The sequence below is a fragment of the Salmo salar genome, chromosome ssa17 (assembly GCF_905237065.1).
Source record: "Salmo salar chromosome ssa17, Ssal_v3.1, whole genome shotgun sequence".
Lineage (NCBI taxonomy): Eukaryota > Metazoa > Chordata > Actinopteri > Salmoniformes > Salmonidae > Salmo > Salmo salar.
The window spans coordinates 79,390,904-79,412,730 of NC_059458.1; the positions used below are offsets into that span (position 1 = coordinate 79,390,904).

General features: G+C 41.0%; 1 protein-coding gene across 1 annotated transcript in view; it reads left to right on the forward strand.

Moving 5' to 3' along the window:
- The window catches only part of LOC106597163 (glutamate receptor-interacting protein 1), a 428,473-nt gene that overhangs the window by 112,142 nt on the left and 294,504 nt on the right, over positions 1-21,827 (forward strand). The window contains exon 2 of the mRNA XM_045698664.1: positions 4,608-4,634. Within this exon, the coding sequence (XP_045554620.1) occupies positions 4,608-4,634 (27 nt within the window). The remainder of the gene's footprint in view (positions 1-4,607; positions 4,635-21,827) is intronic.

Here is a 21,827-nt window from a genome sequence, read left to right on the forward strand (position 1 = left end):
TCTGTTATTCTCTGTTACTAGTCTGGATTAGGAGTCAGTGGTATGTTATTATCTCTGTTATTCTCTGTTACTAGCCTGGGTTAGGAGTCAGTGGTATGTTATTATCTCTGTTATTCTCTGTTACTAGTCTGGGTTAGGAGTCAGTGGTATGTTATTATCTCTGTTATTCTCTGTTACTAGCCTGGGTTAGGAGTCAGTGGTATGTTATTATCTCTGTTATTCTCTGTTACTAGTCTGGGTTAGGAGTCAGTGGTATGTTATTATCTCTGTTATTCTCTGTTACTAGTCTGGGTTAGGAGTCAGTGGTATGTTATTATCTCTGTTATTCTCTGTTACTAGTCTGGGTTAGGAGTCAGTGGTATGTTATTATCTCTGTTATTCTCTGTTACTAGCCTGGGTTAGGAGTCAGTGGTATGTTATTATCTCTGTTATTCTCTGTTACTAGTCTGGGTTAGGAGTCAGTGGTATGTTATTATCTCTGTTATTCTCTGTTACTAGTCTGGGTTAGGAGTCAGTGGTATGTTATTATCTCTGTTATTCTCTGTTACTAGTCTGGGTTAGGAGTCAGTGGTATGTTATTATCTCTGTTATTCTCTGTTACTAGTCTGGATTAGGAGTCAGTGGTATGTTATTATCTCTGTTATTCTCTGTTACTAGTCTGGGTTAGGAGTCAGTGGTATGTTATTATCTCTGTTATTCTCTGTTACTAGTCTGGGTTAGGAGTCAGTGGTATGTTATTATCTCTGTTATTCTCTGTTACTAGTCTGGGTTAGGAGTCAGTGGTATGTTATTATCTCTGTTATTCTCTGTTACTAGCCTGGGTTAGGAGTCAGTGGTATGTTATTATCTCTGTTATTCTCTTTTACTAGTCTGGATTAGGAGTCAGTGGTATGTTATTATCTCTGTTATTCTCTGTTACTAGTCTGGGTTAGGAGTCAGTGGTATGTTATTATCTCTGTTATTCTCTGTTACTAGTCTGGGTTAGCAGTCAGTGGTATGTTATTATCTCTGTTATTCTCTGTTACTAGTCTGGATTAGGAGTCAGTGGTATGTTATTATCTCTGTTATTCTCTGTTACTAGTCTGGATTAGGAGTCAGTGGTATGTTATTATCTCTGTTATTCTCTGTTACTAGTCTGGGTTAGGAGTCAGTGGTATGTTATTATCTCTGTTATTCTCTGTTACTAGTCTGGGTTAGGAGTCAGTGGTATGTTATTATCTCTGCTATTCTCTGTTACTAGCCTGGGTTAGGAGTCAGTGGTATGTTATTATCTCTGTTATTCTCTGTTACTAGCCTGGGTTAGGAGTCAGTGGTATGTTATTATCTCTGTTATTCTCTGTTACTAGTCTGGGTTAGGAGTCAGTGGTATGTTATTATCTCTGTTATTCTCTGTTACTAGCCTGGGTTAGCAGTCAGTGGTATGTTATTATCTCTGTTATTCTCTGTTACTAGTCTGGGTTAGGAGTCAGTGGTATGTTATTATCTCTGTTATTCTCTGTTACTAGTCTGGGTTAGGAGTCAGTGGTATGTTATTATCTCTGTTATTCTCTGTTACTAGTCTGGGTTAGGAGTCAGTGGTATGTTATTATCTCTGTTATTCTCTGTTACTAGTCTGGGTTAGGAGTCAGTGGTATGTTATTATCTCTGTTATTCTCTGTTACTAGTCTGGGTTAGGAGTCAGTGGTATGTTATTATCTCTGTTATTCTCTGTTACTAGTCTGGGTTAGGAGTCAGTGGTATGTTATTATCTCTGTTATTCTCTGTTACTAGTCTGGGTTAGGAGTCAGTGGTATGTTATTATCTCTGTTATTCTCTGTTACTAGTCTGGGTTAGGAGTCAGTGGTATGTTATTATCTCTGTTATTCTCTGTTACTAGTCTGGGTTAGGAGTCAGTGGTATGTTATTATCTCTGTTATTCTCTGTTACTAGCCTGGGTTAGGAGTCAGTGGTATGTTATTATCTCTGTTATTCTCTGTTACTAGTCTGGATTAGGAGTCAGTGGTATGTTATTATCTCTGTTATTCTCTGTTACTAGCCTGGGTTAGGAGTCAGTGGTATGTTATTATCTCTGTTATTCTCTGTTACTAGTCTGGATTAGGAGTCAGTGGTATGTTATTATCTCTGTTACTAGTCTGGGTTAGGAGTCAATGGTATGTTATTATCTCTGTTATTCTCTGTTACTAGTCTGGGTTAGGAGTCAGTGGTATGTTATTATCTCTGTTATTCTCTGTTACTAGCCTGGGTTAGGAGTCAGTGGTATGTTATTATCTCTGTTATTCTCTGTTACTAGCCTGGGTTAGGAGTCAGTGGTATGTTATTATCTCTGTTATTCTCTGTTACTAGTCTGGATTAGGAGTCAGTGGTATGTTATTATCTCTGTTATTCTCTGTTACTAGTCTGGGTTAGGAGTCAGTGGTATGTTATTATCTCTGTTATTCTCTGTTACTAGTCTGGGTTAGGAGTCAGTGGTATGTTATTATCTCTGTTATTCTCTGTTACTAGTCTGGGTTAGGAGTCAGTGGTATGTTATTATCTCTGTTATTCTCTGTTACTAGTCTGGGTTAGGAGTCAGTGGTATGTTATTATCTCTGTTATTCTCTGTTACTAGTCTGGGTTAGGAGTCAGTGGTATGTTATTATCTCTGTTATTCTCTGTTACTATCCTGGCTTAGCAGTCAGTGTAATATAAGCTGGCAGGTCAGGTCTATGGGCATCAACCTGGGTTCAAGCAGTTGGTCTTTCAATATGTGTCAAACGCGCCAATGGAATAGTCACAAACAATGCTTACCCATTTGACCCTCAAGCCAGTCTCCACACGATCATCATAATTCCCTCAACCTATCAGACAAGCTCTTGTTGTTGTGGCAAGCTGTGATGAGAGTCTACGGTGTCGCGAAGTTAAGAGACTTTTGTTGAAGCGCTGCTTCCTGTGCCCCACAGATAATTGATTTTCTCTGCACGCGTGCCACTGTTGATTTGTTATCGCTGTTGACGCTACTGATGATACAAAATGTAACAGAGAAATTATCTGCTTGTCTCCTCTCTCTCTCTCTCTCTCTCTCTCTCTCTCTCTCTGTCTCTCTCTCTCTCTTTCTCTCGCTTTGTCTCTCTATCTGCACACCCTCCCTCTCTCTTTCCCTGTCCCTCCCTCCGTCCCTCCATCCGTCTCTCTATATCTCCCTCCCTCCCTCCCTCCCTCCCTCCCTCCCTCCCTCCCTCCCTCCCTCCCTCCCTGTCTTTGCCTGAGGCATCAGAGCCACTGGTGTGGAAAGACCTTTTAAAAGATTGAAGTTTTCCAGATATATTTCTAGCACCATTTAAGGGCTTGATTTCCAGTGTGTTGAACTGAAGTGACGGAAAACTATTAGCCTTGACCAATCAAATCCCTCTGACAGAAAGGTCTCCATTATTGGGTGTTGAGGACTGTTGCGGACTCACATTGCGAGTAACGCGTATACACACACACACACACACACACACACACACACACACACACACACACACACACACACACACACACACACACACACACAATAACACGAACGCACACACACACTATTTTTTACCTTCCCTGTCTCTCACATGTACTGTGTGTTGCATTGTGAATACCTCTCGTTCAAGCTTGCACATACAATACAAGCATAATATACAAGTACATAACATTCCTATTGCCAGGGGCACTACAATACATTACACTGTTTCCGTTCTTTTTAAGGTTCACTATTCCCTTGTGTTGTATACAGCCAATCACTGACAGATCAGAAAGATCCAGACCTGTCAGTCACTGTCGCTAACAAGGTGTTTTCTGTCTCTCTCTCTGTTCCATGTTTCTCCTGTTGCTGTCTCTGATGATTCTGTCTCTCTCACACCAGGTAAGAACATTAGTGTCTATTATTACCAGTGTGTTGTGTGTGTGTGTGTGTGTGTGTGTGTGTGTGTGTGTGTGTGTGTGTGTGTGTGTGTGTGTGTGTGTGTGTGTGTGTGTGTGTGTGTGTGTGTGTAGTCTATACTGTTACACTGTTAAACATATAGCCTAGCTAGTCTACACTGTTACACTGTGAAGTATATAGCCTAGCTAGTCTACACTGTTAAACATATAGCCTAGCTAGTCTATACTGTTACACTGTTAAACATATAGCCTAGCTAGTCTATACTGTTACACTGTTAAACATATAGCCTAGCAAGTCTACACTGTTACACTGTTAAACATATAGCCTAGCTAGTCTATACTGTTACACTGTGAAGTATATAGCCTACTGTTTAACATGTACATGCTATATTGATGATTGCTGAGGTGTGGACAGAGAAACTTGAACAGTGATATACAAAGGATATATATATATATATATATATATATATATATATATATATGCTACAATGAATTGTCTGGAGATGGAGACGGAAACAGTAGCCTCTTTATTCATGTAAATGACTTCATACTCTCTGTCCACCAGGCAACCACATCATACAGTGTATATGACTTATGATTCAAACAGTAGAGGTATCAGGGACAATCATTGTACAATAAAAATCAATACCAATATTAGGATGAATGTACGAATGTTAAACTCCATAGAAATATTGCAATGAAGAATTCTCATATTGCAGATTCCTGCTACAAAAGCGACGACGAAGGTAACCAGAAAATGGATTGTGGTGGAGAATGGTTTGCATAGACATAGACATGTAGATCTGTCTGGCTTTTCACTGTTGCTGTTCTGTGTCTATAGATCTAACTGGCTTGTGTCACTAACTGTACTGTATAGAGCTGATTGTCTCATGTTCCTATACACTAGCTGTCAGTTTAGCTGTCAGTTTAGCTGTTCTAAATGTATATCTGTCTGGTTGCTTGTCCTGACGCATAGGTCGTACGTCCATCACGGGGTCACGTCATGCCGTTGTCATGTTACGTTGTTATGAAAGTTCTCAAGTCGTCCTCTACCGGTGGCGCCATAGTGGTGGCCTAAACCCAGTCATTCTGGACGGAGGCTAACTACTGTTGTGTCTAAATTACACTATAGTGCCTGGAAATACGATGACATTGGTGAAAGAGTGAATTATTTAGTAGGAAACAACTTTGCCAGCGTTATTATGTCATCAAATTTACTTTAGACATGGTAATGTTGTCATTAGCTTGCAAAGTTCGTCAAAAATAGCTAGTAATGCTAGCGTTAGCTAGCTAAAATCCGGTGGCCTCCCCTCAATTTTAGCTAATTAGCTAACCTTATACTGCATCTATAATAAATCTGGTGACATCAAAGTGATGACAAAAGGTTTTCCTTCTAATTATTTGCCTCATTTTAAAAGTCATTGTATTTCCAAGCCACTGTAATGCAGTTTTGATGAAATCTTCATCAGCGCTCATTGACGATGCATTGAGTAGAACGCTCAGTCGGGCATCAGTCCAAAACGAACGTTCAAAACAATATTGTGATGAAACATACAAATCATGAACAGCTAACCTGTATAGGTCACTATAGCTCTTCTATAGTTTAATCATGTATGGATTTGGTTGTCTTGTCACTCTAGTAGTACTGTGTGGATGTGACTGGCTTTCTTGTCAATATAGATGTTTTAGTTCTGGGTGGCTTTCTTGTCAATATAGATGTTTTAGTTCTGGGTGGCTTTCTTGTCAATATAGATGTTTTAGTTCTGGGTGGCTTTCTTGTCAATATAGATGTTTTAGTTCTGGGTGGCTTTCTTGTCAATATAGATGTTTTAGTTCTGGCTGGCTTGTCTAGCTATTCTGTAGCCTATATATTGGCTGTCGGGCTAAATCCATTTTGAATTCAAACCCTTTTTGACAGCATCCCTTTTGATTTAAACTAAACCATCCATACATGTTTTCCCGGTGGAAAAGTGGTCAGAATGTGCCTTTTTGGACCTGGATGTTAAACCATTCAGGAGATCAAGGTGTTCCAGTTGACCCATTTTGCATACACCACCATAGCATCGCTGGCAAAGATAAACGGTTGAGTTTGATATCATTTAAAAGCTAACAAACAGTGTTGTTAAACTATTTTATTATACCTTTAAAAAAGTATACACATTTTCATTTTTAAACCTTTAACCTCAATTGTCTAAAAACATCAATTATATAAAAATTATGATTTTCTGTCATATTCGCATATGTTTTTGTGCCCGAGATCGGTTCAGACACGACATGCTCTTGAATACAGGGAGCAGGTCATTTCAATCGTAGAAATATAATTAATAGAATGGACCTATCCCTTCAGGCCTCTGCAATTTAGCTGGTACACTATTGACATTTACATTTAATTAACATTTTTACTTGTAATTACTACCACAAAGATTGCTACCACCGCCTGTCCACCCACCGTCAAATGTCAACTTAAAAGGTCACGTCTATTCTATTATCTGTATTTCTATGATTTCAATAGGTTTTCTATGGAGGACTGACAGTATAATTTAAAACAACAGATATTCCCATTCAAGTTAACATTCTCTGATGTGTGGACCTCCAATCATCTTTGTGGTACCATTTGAAAGGTTCAGATTAAAATTGTATTCCCATTTTAGTACATTTAACAGCTAAAACATGACACTCACGCTGTATTTAAGAGCGTACTAAATATAACCTCCACATGGGGTATATATTGAAGCCATCAGATAAGCTGTATCCTGTGCTTTGTGGTGAGTGAGAGAGACGTCTGTTAAGTCAGCAGCTCGCTGGCTGTGAAGTTTGAAATGATTTGATCCGTAGGAGACGAGTGAGTGAGAGGAAGTGTATTAGAATTAATAATAAGATCACAGAGAGGACAGGAAGAGGAAAGTGGAGGAGGCGCTGGAACGCAATGCCGCAACCTAAAATAACCAAATCCTCCTCGGTGAGAGAGAGGGGTGCTTATCACGCCACTCCAGAGGAGTGATGGGAGACGAAGGGCCCCGTGGCACTGTGTTAGTTATTCAACCAGAAATGAGCTCTCTAATCTTATGGGATTCACTTTTTCAGACACATAATGAATCCAAACTGACAATCCTGGCATCCTGCTATGGAGGAGTCAACTAGTCTGAGCTACTCCTATACTGAACCTGTGTTCTTCTATACAGCAGTTTACTCCTATACTGACCCTGTGTTCTTCTGTACAGCAGTTTACTTCTATACTGACCCTGTGTTCTTCTGTACAGCAGTTTAATCATATCCTGACCCTGTGTTCTTCTGTACAGCAGTTTACTCCTATACTGAACCTGTGTTCTTCTGTACAGCAGTTTACTCCTATCCTGAACCTGTGTTTTTCTAACAGCAGTTTACTCCTATACTGACCCTGTGTTCTTCTATACAGCAGTTTACTCCTATCCTGAACTCTAACAAGTAATCTAACAATTCCACAACAAATACCTAATACACACCAATCTAAAGGGATGGAATAAGAATATGTACATACAGTGGGGGGGAAAAGTATTTGATCCCCTGCTGATTTTGTATGTTTGCCCACTGACAAAGAAATGATCAGTCTATAATTTTAATGGTAGGTTTATTTTAACAGTGAGAGACAGAACAACAAAAATATCGAAAAAAACGCATGTCAAAAATGTTATAAATTGATTTGCATTTTAATGAGGGAAATAAGTATTTGACCCCCTCTCAATCAGAAAGATTTCTGGCTCCCAGGTGTCTTTTATACAGGTAACGAGCTGAGATTAGGAGCACACTCTTAAAGGGAGTGCTCCTAACCGCAGCTTGTTACCTGTATAAAAGACACCTGTCGACAGAAGCAATCAATCAATCAGATTCCAAACTCTCCACCATGGCCAAGACCAAAGAGCTCTCCAAGGATGTCAGGGACAAGATTGTAGACCTACACAAGGCTGGAATGGGCTACAAGACCATCGCCAAGCAGCTTGGTGAGAAGGTGACAACATTTGGTGCGATTATTCGCAAATGGAAGAAACACAAAATAACTGTCAATATCCCTCGGCCTGGGGCTCCATGCAAGATCTCACCTCGTGGAGTTGCAATGATCATGAGAACGGTGAGGAATCAGCCCAGAACTACACGGGAGGATCTTGTCAATGATCTCAAGGCAGCTGGGACCATAGTCACCAAGAAAACAATTGGTAACACACTACGCCGTGAAGGACTGAAATCCTGCAGCGCCCGCAAGGTCCCCCTGCTCAAGAATACATATACATGCCCGTCTGAAGTTTGCCAATGAACATCTGAATGATTCAGAGGACAACTGGTTGAAAGTGTTGTGGTCAGATGAGACCAAAATGGAGCTCTTTGGCATCAACTCAACTCGCCGTGTTTGGAGGAGGAGGAATGCTGCCTATGACCCCAAGAACACCATCTCCACCGTCAAACATGGAGGTGGGAACATTATGCTTTGGGGGTGTTTTTCTGCTAAGGGGACAGGACAACTTCACCGCATCATTTGACGGGGCCATGTACTGTCAAATCTTGGGTGAGAACCTCCTTCCCTCAGCCAGGGCATTGAAAATGGGTCGTGGATGGGTATTCTAGCATGACAATGACCCCAAACACATGGCCAAGGCAACAAAGGAGTGGCTCAAGAAGAAGCCCATTAAGGTCCTGGAGTGGCCTAGCCAGTCTCCAGACCTTAATCCCATAGAAAATCTGTGGAGGGAGCTGAAGGCTCGAGTTGCCAAATGTCAGTCTCTAAACCTTATTGACTTGGAGAAGATCTGCAATGAGGGGTGGGACAAAATCCCTCCTGAGATGTGTGCAAACCTGGTGGCCAACTACAAGAAACGTCTGACCTCTGTGATTTCCAACAAGGGTTTTGCCACCAAGTACTAAGTCATGTTTTGCAGAGCGGTCAAATATTTATTTCCCTCATTAAAATGCAAATCATTTTATAACATTTTTGACATGCGTTTTTCTGGATTTTTTGTTGTTATTCTGTCTCTCACTGTTCAAATAAACCTACCATTAAAATTATAGACTGATCATTTCTTTGTAAGTGGGCAAACGTACAAAATCAACAGGGGATCAAATACTTTTTTCCCCCACTGTATAAATATATCGATGAGCAAGGACCGAGCGGCATAGGCAAGGTGCAATAGATGGTATAAGGTACAGTATATACATATGAGATGAGTAATGCAAGATATGTTAACATTATTAAAGTGACTGGTGATCTAATTATTAAAGTGACTAGTGATCTATTTATTTAAGTGGCCAATGATATCAAGTCTGTGTGTAAGCAGCATTCTCTCTGTATTAGTGATGGCTTGATGGCCTTGAGATAGAAGCTGTTTTTCAGTCTCTCGAACCCAGCTTTGATGCACCTGTACTGACCTCGCCTTCTGGATGGTAGCGAGAGGTGAACAGGCAGTGGCTCGGGTGGTTGTTGTCCTTGATGATCTTTTTGGCCTTCCTGTGACATTGGGTGCTATAGGTGTCATGGAGGGCAGGTAGTTTGCCCCTGGTGATGCGTTGTGCAGACTGCACCACCCTCTGGAGAGCCCCTACGGTTGTGGGTGGAGCAGTTGCCGTACCAGGCGGTGATACAGCCCGACAGGATGCTCTCAATTGTGCATCTGTAAAAGTTTGTGAGGGTTTTAGGTGACAGGCCAAATTTCTTCAGCCTCCTGAGGTTGAAGAGGTGCTGTTTTGCCTTCTTCACCACACTGTCTGTGTGGGTGGGTAATTTCAGTTTGTCTGTGATGTATATGTCGAGGAACTTAAAACTTTCCACCTTCTCCACTACTGTCCCTTCAATGTGGATAGGGGGGTGCTCCCTCTGCTGTTTCTTGAAGTCCACGATAATCTCCTTTGTTTTGTTGATGTTGAGTGTGAGGTTATTTTCCTGACACCACACTCCGAGTGCCCTCACCTCCTCCCTATAGGCTGTCACATCGTTGTTGGTGATCAAGCCTACTACTGTTTTGTTGTCTGCAAACGTGATTATTGAGTTGGAGGCGTGCATGGCCACGCAGTCGTGGGTGAACAGGGAGTACAGGAGAGGGCTGAGCACGCACCCTTGTGGGGCCCCAGTGTTGAGGATCAGCGAAGTGTAGATGTTTTTTCCTACCTTCACCACCTGGGGGCAGCCCGTCAGGAAGTCCAGGACACAGTTGCACAGGGTGGGGTTGAGACACAGGGCCTCAAGCTTAATGATGAGCTTTGAGGGTACTATGGTGTTGAATGCTTAGATGTAGTCAATGAACAGCATTCGTCATAGGTATTCCTCTTGTCCAGATGGGATAGGGTGGTGTGCAGTGTGATGGCGATTGCATCGTCTGTGGACTTATTGGGGCGGTATGCAAATTGGAGTGGGTCTAGGGTGACAAGTAAGGTAGAGGTGATATGATCCTTGACTAGTCTCTCAAAGCACTTCATGATGACAGAAGTGAGTGCTACGGGGCGATAGTCATTTTGTTCAGTTACCTTTGCCTTCTTGGGTACAGGAACAACAGTGGCCATCTTGAACCATGTGGGGACAGCAGACTGGGATAGGGAGAGATTGAATATATCTGTAAACACACCAGCCTGCTGGTCTGCGCATGCTCTGAGGACGTGGCTAGGGATACCATCTGGGCCAGCAGCCTTGCGAGGGTTAACACGCTTAAATGTCTTACTCACATCGGCCACGGAGAAGGAGGGGGGGGCCTGCAGTCCTTGGTAGCGGGCCGCGCCGGTGACACCATATTATCCTCAAGCTGGCAAAGAAGGTGTTTAGTTTGTCTGGAATCAAGACGTCGGTGTCCGTGACGTGGCTGGTTTTCTATTTATACTCCGTGATTTCCTGTAGATAGGAGGGTTAGGAGAGGTAACAGTCTGGTGCTGCTCTGTAGGGTCTCTAGGTGATAGGAGGGTTAGGAGGGTTAGGAGGGTTAGGAGGGTTAGGAGGGTTAGGAGGGTTAGGAGAGGTAACAGTCTGATGCTGCTCTGTAGGGTCTCTAGGGGATAGGAGGGTTAGGAGGGTTAGGAGGGTTAGGAGAGGTAACAGTCTGATGCTGCTCTGTAGGGTCTCTAGGGGATAGGAGGGTTAGGAGGGTTAGGAGGGTTAGGAGAGACAGGAGGGGTAGGAGAGGTAACAGTCTGTTGCTCTATTCATAGGCTGCACCTCCATCACTCGGTCACGCGTTGCCATGGTTATCAGCATTCTTCAGATGCCCCAGCCTATTGATGTCTGTCTGATGCTTAATGCCAAGTCTTTCTGAACGGTGGCTTATTACTGTTTGGTCAGATGCGCCCTACAGTGGCCTGGAAATACGATGACATTGCTGAAGTAGACAAATAATTAGTAGGCGACAACATCATTATGAAGTGGTCAAGTTTACTTTAGAGAGATGGCAATGTTGTCATGATCTAGCAATGTGTTGCTAGCTAACGCTAGCTCGTAAAAATGTCGGTGCGCTCCCTCAATCTTAGCTAGCTAGCACAAGTTATGCTGTTTCTAAAGTCAATCTGGCGACATTACAATGATGACAAAGGCTTGTCCTGCTCATTATTTTCCTCCTTTTGAAATGTCATGCTGTTTCCAAGCCACGGTAATGTACTTTAGACTACGTCTTCATCAGCAGCCAGAGACTATGTGGAGCATCAGTCCTACAACAAAGGTTCAAAACAAAATTGTGACGAAACATGCAACCCATGAACAGGGTCTCCAGGTAATATAATCAAATAGAATAATAGAATTATAGAGTAGAAGAATAGAATAATAGAATAGAAGAATAGAATAATATAATAGAAAAATAGAATAAAAGAATAGAATAGAAGAATAGAATAGCAGAATAGAATAGAATAATAGAATAATAGAATAATAGAATAGAAGAATATAATAGAAGAATAGAATAGAAGAATAGAGTAATAGAATAGAAGAATAGAAGAACATAATAGAAGAATAGAGGAATATAATAGAACAATAAAATAGAACAATATAATAGAATGATAGAATATAATAATAGAATATATTAATATAATAATATAATAATATAATATAATAATATAATAATTAATAGAATATAATAATAGAATAGAATAATAGAATAGAATAATAGAATAATATAATATATTAATAGAATAAAAGAATAGAATAATATTATAATAGAATAATAGAATAGAATAGAATAATAGAATAGAATAGAATACTAGAATAACCCCTCTCGTTTCCTCCACTATGCAGTGAGCAGTGATCTCCCGTGGAGGATGGATATGTTTCAGTGCAGGAGACTTTTCTCACCTCCTCCCTGCTAGCCGATGCTCTCAGTGTTTCACATTCACACGTTGTAGACATTCTGACTCACACTCCATAACCTGTTAGGGTCAGATGCAGGGTCACTGTGACCCTCACTCACTCCCCCACACACTGTTTGAATCAATGTCGTTTCCACCTCATCACGTCATTACAATGTCATTTCCAAATGACGTTGAAGCAACGTGGAATAGATGTTGAATTGACGTCATTGCCCAGTGAGTCATGTTGGAACACGTGTACATACACACATCACACACACACACACATCACACACACACACACACACACACACACACACACACACACACACACACACATCACACACACACACACACACACACACACACACACACACACACACACACACACACACACACACACACACACATCACACATCACACTACTTAGTAGCAATGGATCCCTTAGTGTTGATATAACTGTTCTACAGTACAGAACACCTCTACCCAGCCTGTTAATGATCAAACCAGTTATAACTGTTCTACAGTACAGAACACCTCTACGCAGCCTGTTAATGATCAAACCAGTTATAACTGTTCTACAGTACAGAACACCTCTACCCAGCCTGTTTATGATCAAACCAGTTATAACTATGTTCTACAGTACAGAACACCTCTACCCAGCCTGTTAATGATCAAACCAGTTATAACTGTTCTACAGTACAGAACACCTCTACCCAGCCTGTTTATGATCAAACCAGTTATAACTGTTCTACAGTACAGAACACCTCTACCCAGCCTGTTTATGATCAAACCAGTTATAACTGTTCTACAGTACAGAACACCTCTACCCAGCCTGTTAATGATCAAACCAGTTATAACTGTTCTACAGTACAGAACACCTCTACCCAGCCTGTTTATGATCAAACCAGTTATAACTGTGTTCTACAGTACAGAACACCTCTACCCAGCCTGTTTATGATCAAACCAGTTATAACTGTTCTACAGTACAGAACACCTCTACCCAGCCTGTTTATGATCAAACCAGTTATAACTGTGTTCTACAGTACAGAACACCTCTACCCAGCCTGTTAATGATCAAACCAGTTATAACTGTGTTCTACAGTACAGAACACCTCTACCCAGCCTGTTAATGATCAAACCAGTTATAACTGTGTTCTACAGTACAGAACACCTCTACCCAGCCTGTTTATGATCAAACCAGTTATAACTGTTCTACAGTACAGAACACCTCCACCCAGCCTGTTTATGATCAAACCAGTTATAACTGTTCTACAGTACAGAACACCTCTACCCAGCCTGTTAATGATCAAACCAGTTATAACTGTTCTACAGTACAGAACACCTCTACCCAGCCTGTTAATGATCAAACCAGTTATAACTGTTCTACAGTACAGAACACCTCTACCCAGCCTGTTAATGATCAAACCAGTTATAACTGTTCTACAGTACAGAACACCTCTACCCAGCCTGTTTATGATCAAACCAGTTATAACTGTTCTACAGTACAGAACACCTCTACCCAGCCTGTTAATGATCAAACCAGTTATAACTGTTCTACAGTACAGAACACCTCTACCCAGCCTGTTTATGATCAAACCAGTTATAACTGTTCTACAGTACAGAACACCTCTACCCAGCCTGTTAATGATCAAACCAGTTATAACTGTGTTCTACAGTACAGAACACCTCTACCCAGCCTGTTAATGATCAAACCAGTTATAACTGTTCTACAGTACAGAACACCTCTACCCAGCCTGTTTATGATCAAACCAGTTATAACTGTTCTACAGTACAGAACACCTCTACCCAGCCTGTTTATGATCAAACCAGTTATAACTGTTCTACAGTACAGAACACCTCTACCCAGCCTGTTAATGATCAAACCAGTTATAACTATGTTCTACAGTACAGAACACCTCTACCCAGCCTGTTTATGATCAAACCAGTTATAACTGTTCTACAGTACAGAACACCTCTACCCAGCCTGTTAATGATCAAACCAGTTATAACTGTTCTACAGTACAGAACACCTCCACCCAGCCTGTTAATGATCAAACCAGTTATAACTGTTCTACAGTACAGAACACCTCTACCCAGCCTGTTTATGATCAAACCAGTTATAACTGTTCTACAGTACAGAACACCTCTACCCAGCCTGTTTATGATCAAACCAGTTATAACTGTTCTACAGTACAGAACACCTCTACCCAGCCTGTTTATGATCAAACCAGTTATAACTGTTCTACAGTACAGAACACCTCTACCCAGCCTGTTTATGATCAAACCAGTTATAACTGTGTTCTACAGTACAGAACACCTCTACCCAGCCTGTTAATGATCAAACCAGTTATAACATGTTCTACAGTACAGAACACCTCTACCCAGCCTGTTTATGATCAAACCAGTTATAACTGTGTTCTACAGTACAGAACACCTCTACCCAGCCTGTTAATGATCAAACCAGTTATAACTGTGTTCTACAGTACAGAACACCTCCACCCAGCCTGTTTATGATCAAACCAGTTATAACTGTGTTCTACAGTACAGAACACCTCTACCCAGCCTGTTTATGATCAAACCAGTTATAACTGTGTTCTACAGTACAGAACACCTCTACCCAGCCTGTTTATGATCAAACCAGTTATAACTGTTCTACAGTACAGAACACCTCTACCCAGCCTGTTTATGATCAAACCAGTTATAACTGTTCTACAGTACAGAACACCTCTACCCAGCCTGTTTATGATCAAACCAGTTATAACTGTTCTACAGTACAGAACACCTCTACCCAGCCTGTTTATGATCAAACCAGTTATAACTATGTTCTACAGTACAGAACACCTCTACCCAGCCTGTTTATGATCAAACCAGTTATAACTGTGTTCTACAGTACAGAACACCTCTACCCAGCCTGTTAATGATCAAACCAGTTATAACTATGTTCTACAGTACAGAACACCTCTACCCAGCCTGTTAATGATCAAACCAGTTATAACTGTTCTACAGTACAGAACACCTCTACCCAGCCTGTTTATGATCAAACCAGTTATAACTGTGTTCTACAGTACAGAACACCTCTACCCAGCCTGTTTATGATCAAACCAGTTATAACTGTTCTACAGTACAGAACACCTCTACCCAGCCTGTTTATGATCAAACCAGTTATAACTGTGTTCTACAGTACAGAACACCTCTACCCAGCCTGTTTATGATCAAACCAGTTATAACTGTTCTACAGTACAGAACACCTCTACCCAGCCTGTTTATGATCAAACCAGTTATAACTGTTCTACAGTACAGAACACCTCTACCCAGCCTGTTAATGATCAAACCAGTTATAACTGTTCTACAGTACAGAACACCTCTACCCAGCCTGTTTATGATCAAACCAGTTATAACTGTTCTACAGTACAGAACACCTCTACCCAGCCTGTTTATGATCAAACCAGTTATAACTGTTCTACAGTACAGAACACCTCCACCCAGCCTGTTTATGATCAAACCAGTTATAACTGTTCTACAGTACAGAACACCTCTACCCAGCCTGTTAATGATCAAACCAGTTATAACTGTTCTACAGTACAGAACACCTCTACCCAGCCTGTTTATGATCAAACCAGTTATAACTGTTCTACAGTACAGAACACCTCTACCCAGCCTGTTTATGATCAAACCAGTTATAACTGTTCTACAGTACAGAACACCTCTACCCAGCCTGTTAATGATCAAACCAGTTATAACTGTGTTCTACAGTACAGAACACCTCTACCCAGCCTGTTTATGATCAAACCAGTTATAACTGTGTTCTACAGTACAGAACACCTCTACCCAGCCTGTTTATGATCAAACCAGTTATAACTGTTCTACAGTACAGAACACCTCTACCCAGCCTGTTTATGATCAAACCAGTTATAACTGTTCTACAGTACAGAACACCTCTACCCAGCCTGTTAATGATCAAACCAGTTATAACTGTTCTACAGTACAGAACACCTCTACCCAGCCTGTTTATGATCAAACCAGTTATAACTGTGTTCTACAGTACAGAACACCTCTACCCAGCCTGTTTATGATCAAACCAGTTATAACTGTTCTACAGTACAGAACACCTCTACCCAGCCTGTTTATGATCAAACCAGTTATAACTGTGTTCTACAGTACAGAACACCTCTACCCAGCCTGTTTATGATCAAACCAGTTATAACTGTTCTACAGTACAGAACACCTCTACCCAGCCTGTTTATGATCAAACCAGTTATAACTGTGTTCTACAGTACAGAACACCTCTACCCAGCCTGTTTATGATCAAACCAGTTATAACTGTTCTACAGTACAGAACACCTCTACCCAGCCTGTTTATGATCAAACCAGTTATAACTGTGTTCTACAGTACAGAACACCTCTACCCAGCCTGTTTATGATCAAACCAGTTATAACTGTTCTACAGTACAGAACACCTCCACCCAGCCTGTTTATGATCAAACCAGTTATAACTGTTCTACAGTACAGAACACCTCTACCCAGCCTGTTAATGATCAAACCAGTTATAACTGTGTTCTACAGTACAGAACACCTCCACCCAGCCTGTTAATGATCAAACCAGTTATAACTGTGTTCTACAGTACAGAACACCTCTACCCAGCCTGTTTATGATCAAACCAGTTATAACTGTTCTACAGTACAGAACACCTCTACCCAGCCTGTTTATGATCAAACCAGTTATAACTGTTCTACAGTACAGAACACCTCTACCCAGCCTGTTTATGATCAAACCAGTTATAACTGTTCTACAGTACAGAACACCTCTACCCAGCCTGTTAATGATCAAACCAGTTATAACTGTTCTACAGTACAGAACACCTCTACCCAGCCTGTTAATGATCAAACCAGTTATAACTGTTCTACAGTACAGAACACCTCTACCCAGCCTGTTAATGATCAAACCAGTTATAACTGTTCTACAGTACAGAACACCTCTACCCAGCCTGTTAATGATCAAACCAGTTATAACTGTGTTCTACAGTACAGAACACCTCCACCCAGCCTGTTTATGATCAAACCAGTTATAACTGTTCTACAGTACAGAACACCTCTACCCAGCCTGTTAATGATCAAACCAGTTATAACTGTTCTACAGTACAGAACACCTCTACCCAGCCTGTTTATGATCAAACCAGTTATAACTGTTCTACAGTACAGAACACCTCTACCCAGCCTGTTTATGATCAAACCAGTTATAACTGTTCTACAGTACAGAACACCTCTACCCAGCCTGTTTATGATCAAACCAGTTATAACTGTTCTACAGTACAGAACACCTCTACCCAGCTTGTTAATGATCAAACCAGTTATAACTGTGTTCTACAGTACAGAACACCTCTACCCAGCCTGTTAATGATCAAACCAGTTATAACTGTTCTACAGTACAGAACACCTCTACCCAGCCTGTTAATGATCAAACCAGTTATAACTGTTCTACAGTACAGAACACCTCTACCCAGCCTGTTAATGATCAAACCAGTTATAACTGTTCTACAGTACAGAACACCTCTACCCAGCCTGTTTATGATCAAACCAGTTATAACTGTTCTACAGTACAGAACACCTCTACCCAGCCTGTTTATGATCAAACCAGTTATAACTGTTCTACAGTACAGAACACCTCTACCCAGCCTGTTTATGATCAAACCAGTTATAACTGTTCTACAGTACAGAACACCTCTACCCAGCCTGTTAATGATCAAACCAGTTATAACTGTTCTACAGTACAGAACACCTCCACCCAGCCTGTTTATGATCAAACCAGTTATAACTGTGTTCTACAGTACAGAACACCTCTACCCAGCCTGTTTATGATCAAACCAGTTATAACTATGTTCTACAGTACAGAACACCTCCACCCAGCCTGTTAATGATCAAACCAGTTATAACTGTTCTACAGTACAGAACACCTCTACCCAGCCTGTTTATGATCAAACCAGTTATAACTGTGTTCTACAGTACAGAACACCTCTACCCAGCCTGTTAATGATCAAACCAGTTATAACTGTTCTACAGTACAGAACACCTCTACCCAGCCTGTTAATGATCAAACCAGTTATAACTGTTCTACAGTACAGAACACCTCTACCCAGCCTGTTTATGATCAAACCAGTTATAACTGTTCTACAGTACAGAACACCTCTACCCAGCCTGTTTATGATCAAACCAGTTATAACTGTTCTACAGTACAGAACACCTCTACCCAGCCTGTTTATGATCAAACCAGTTATAACTGTGTTCTACAGTACAGAACACCTCTACCCAGCCTGTTTATGATCAAACCAGTTATAACTGTTCTACAGTACAGAACACCTCTACCCAGCCTGTTAATGATCAAACCAGTTATAACTGTGTTCTACAGTACAGAACACCTCCACCCAGCCTGTTTATGATCAAACCAGTTATAACTGTTCTACAGTACAGAACACCTCCACCCAGCCTGTTAATGATCAAACCAGTTATAACTGTTCTACAGTACAGAACACCTCTACCCAGCCTGTTTATGATCAAACCAGTTATAACTGTTCTACAGTACAGAACACCTCCACCCAGCCTGTTTATGATCAAACCAGTTATAACTGTTCTACAGTACAGAACACCTCTACCCAGCCTGTTAATGATCAAACCAGTTATAACTGTTCTACAGTACAGAACACCTCTACCCAGCCTGTTTATGATCAAACCAGTTATAACTGTTCTACAGTACAGAACACCTCTACCCAGCCTGTTTATGATCAAACCAGTTATAACTGTTCTACAGTACAGAACACCTCCACCCAGCCTGTTTATGATCAAACCAGTTATAACTGTTCTACAGTACAGAACACCTCTACCCAGCCTGTTAATGATCAAACCAGTTATAACTGTTCTACAGTACAGAACACCTCTACCCAGCCTGTTTATGATCAAACCAGTTATAACTGTTCTACAGTACAGAACACCTCTACCCAGCCTGTTTATGATCAAACCAGTTATAACTGTTCTACAGTACAGAACACCTCTACCCAGCCTGTTAATGATCAAACCAGTTATAACTGTGTTCTACAGTACAGAACACCTCTACCCAGCCTGTTTATGATCAAACCAGTTATAACTGTGTTCTACAGTACAGAACACCTCTACCCAGCCTGTTTATGATCAAACCAGTTATAACTGTTCTACAGTATAGAACACCTCTACCCAGCCTGTTTATGATCAAACCAGTTATAACTGTTCTACAGTACAGAACACCTCTACCCAGCCTGTTAATGATCAAACCAGTTATAACTGTTCTACAGTACAGAACACCTCTACCCAGCCTGTTTATGATCAAACCAGTTATAACTGTGTTCTACAGTACAGAACACCTCTACCCAGCCTGTTTATGATCAAACCAGTTATAACTGTTCTACAGTACAGAACACCTCTACCCAGCCTGTTTATGATCAAACCAGTTATAACTGTGTTCTACAGTACAGAACACCTCTACCCAGCCTGTTTATGATCAAACCAGTTATAACTGTTCTACAGTACAGAACACCTCTACCCAGCCTGTTTATGATCAAACCAGTTATAACTGTGTTCTACAGTACAGAACACCTCTACCCAGCCTGTTTATGATCAAACCAGTTATAACTGTTCTACAGTACAGAACACCTCCACCCAGCCTGTTTATGATCAAACCAGTTATAACTGTTCTACAGTACAGAACACCTCTACCCAGCCTGTTAATGATCAAACCAGTTATAACTGTGTTCTACAGTACAGAACACCTCCACCCAGCCTGTTAATGATCAAACCAGTTATAACTGTGTTCTACAGTACAGAACACCTCTACCCAGCCTGTTTATGATCAAACCAGTTATAACTGTTCTACAGTACAGAACACCTCTACCCAGCCTATTTATGATCAAACCAGTTATAACTGTTCTACAGTACAGAACACCTCTACCCAGCCTGTTTATGATCAAACCAGTTATAACTGTTCTACAGTACAGAACACCTCTACCCAGCCTGTTAATGATCAAACCAGTTATAACTGTTCTACAGTACAGAACACCTCTACCCAGCCTGTTAATGATCAAACCAGTTATAACTGTTCTACAGTACAGAACACCTCTACCCAGCCTGTTAATGATCAAACCAGTTATAACTGTTCTACAGTACAGAACACCTCTACCCAGCCTGTTAATGATCAAACCAGTTATAACTGTGTTCTACAGTACAGAACACCTCCACCCAGCCTGTTTATGATCAAACCAGTTATAACTGTTCTACAGTACAGAACACCTCTACCCAGCCTGTTAATGATCAAACCAGTTATAACTGTTCTACAGTACAGAACACCTCTACCCAGCCTGTTTATGATCAAACCAGTTATAACTGTTCTACAGTACAGAACACCTCTACCCAGCCTGTTTATGATCAAACCAGTTATAACTGTTCTACAGTACAGAACACCTCTACCCAGCCTGTTTATGATCAAACCAGTTATAACTGTTCTACAGTACAGAACACCTCTACCCAGCTTGTTAATGATCAAACCAGTTATAACTGTGTTCTACAGTACAGAACACCTCTACCCAGCCTGTTAATGATCAAACCAGTTATAACTGTTCTACAGTACAGAACACCTCTACCCAGCCTGTTAATGATCAAACCAGTTATAACTATGTTCTACAGTACAGAACACCTCTACCCAGCCTGTTTATGATCAAACCAGTTATAACTGTTCTACAGTACAGAACACCTCTACCCAGCCTGTTAATGATCAAACCAGTTATAACTGTGTTCTACAGTACAGAACACCTCCACCCAGCCTGTTAATGATCAAACCAGTTATAACTGTGTTCTACAGTACAGAACACCTCTACCCAGCCTGTTTATGATCAAACCAGTTATAACTGTTCTACAGTACAGAACACCTCTACCCAGCCTGTTTATGATCAAACCAGTTATAACTGTTCTACAGTACAGAACACCTCTACCCAGCCTGTTAATGATCAAACCAGTTATAACTGTTCTACAGTACAGAACACCTCTACCCAGCCTGTTAATGATCAAACCAGTTATAACTGTTCTACAGTACAGAACACCTCTACCCAGCCTGTTAATGATCAAACCAGTTATAACTGTGTTCTACAGTACAGAACACCTCCACCCAGCCTGTTTATGATCAAACCAGTTATAACTGTTCTACAGTACAGAACACCTCTACCCAGCCTGTTAATGATCAAACCAGTTATAACTGTTCTACAGTACAGAACACCTCTACCCAGCCTGTTTATGATCAAACCAGTTATAACTGTTCTACAGTACAGAACACCTCTACCCAGCCTGTTTATGATCAAACCAGTTATAACTGTTCTACAGTACAGAACACCTCTACCCAGCCTGTTTATGATCAAACCAGTTATAACTGTTCTACAGTACAGAACACCTCTACCCAGCTTGTTAATGATCAAACCAGTTATAACTGTGTTCTACAGTACAGAACACCTCTACCCAGCCTGTTAATGATCAAACCAGTTATAACTGTTCTACAGTACAGAACACCTCTACCCAGCCTGTTAATGATCAAACCAGTTATAACTGTTCTACAGTACAGAACACCTCTACCCAGCCTGTTAATGATCAAA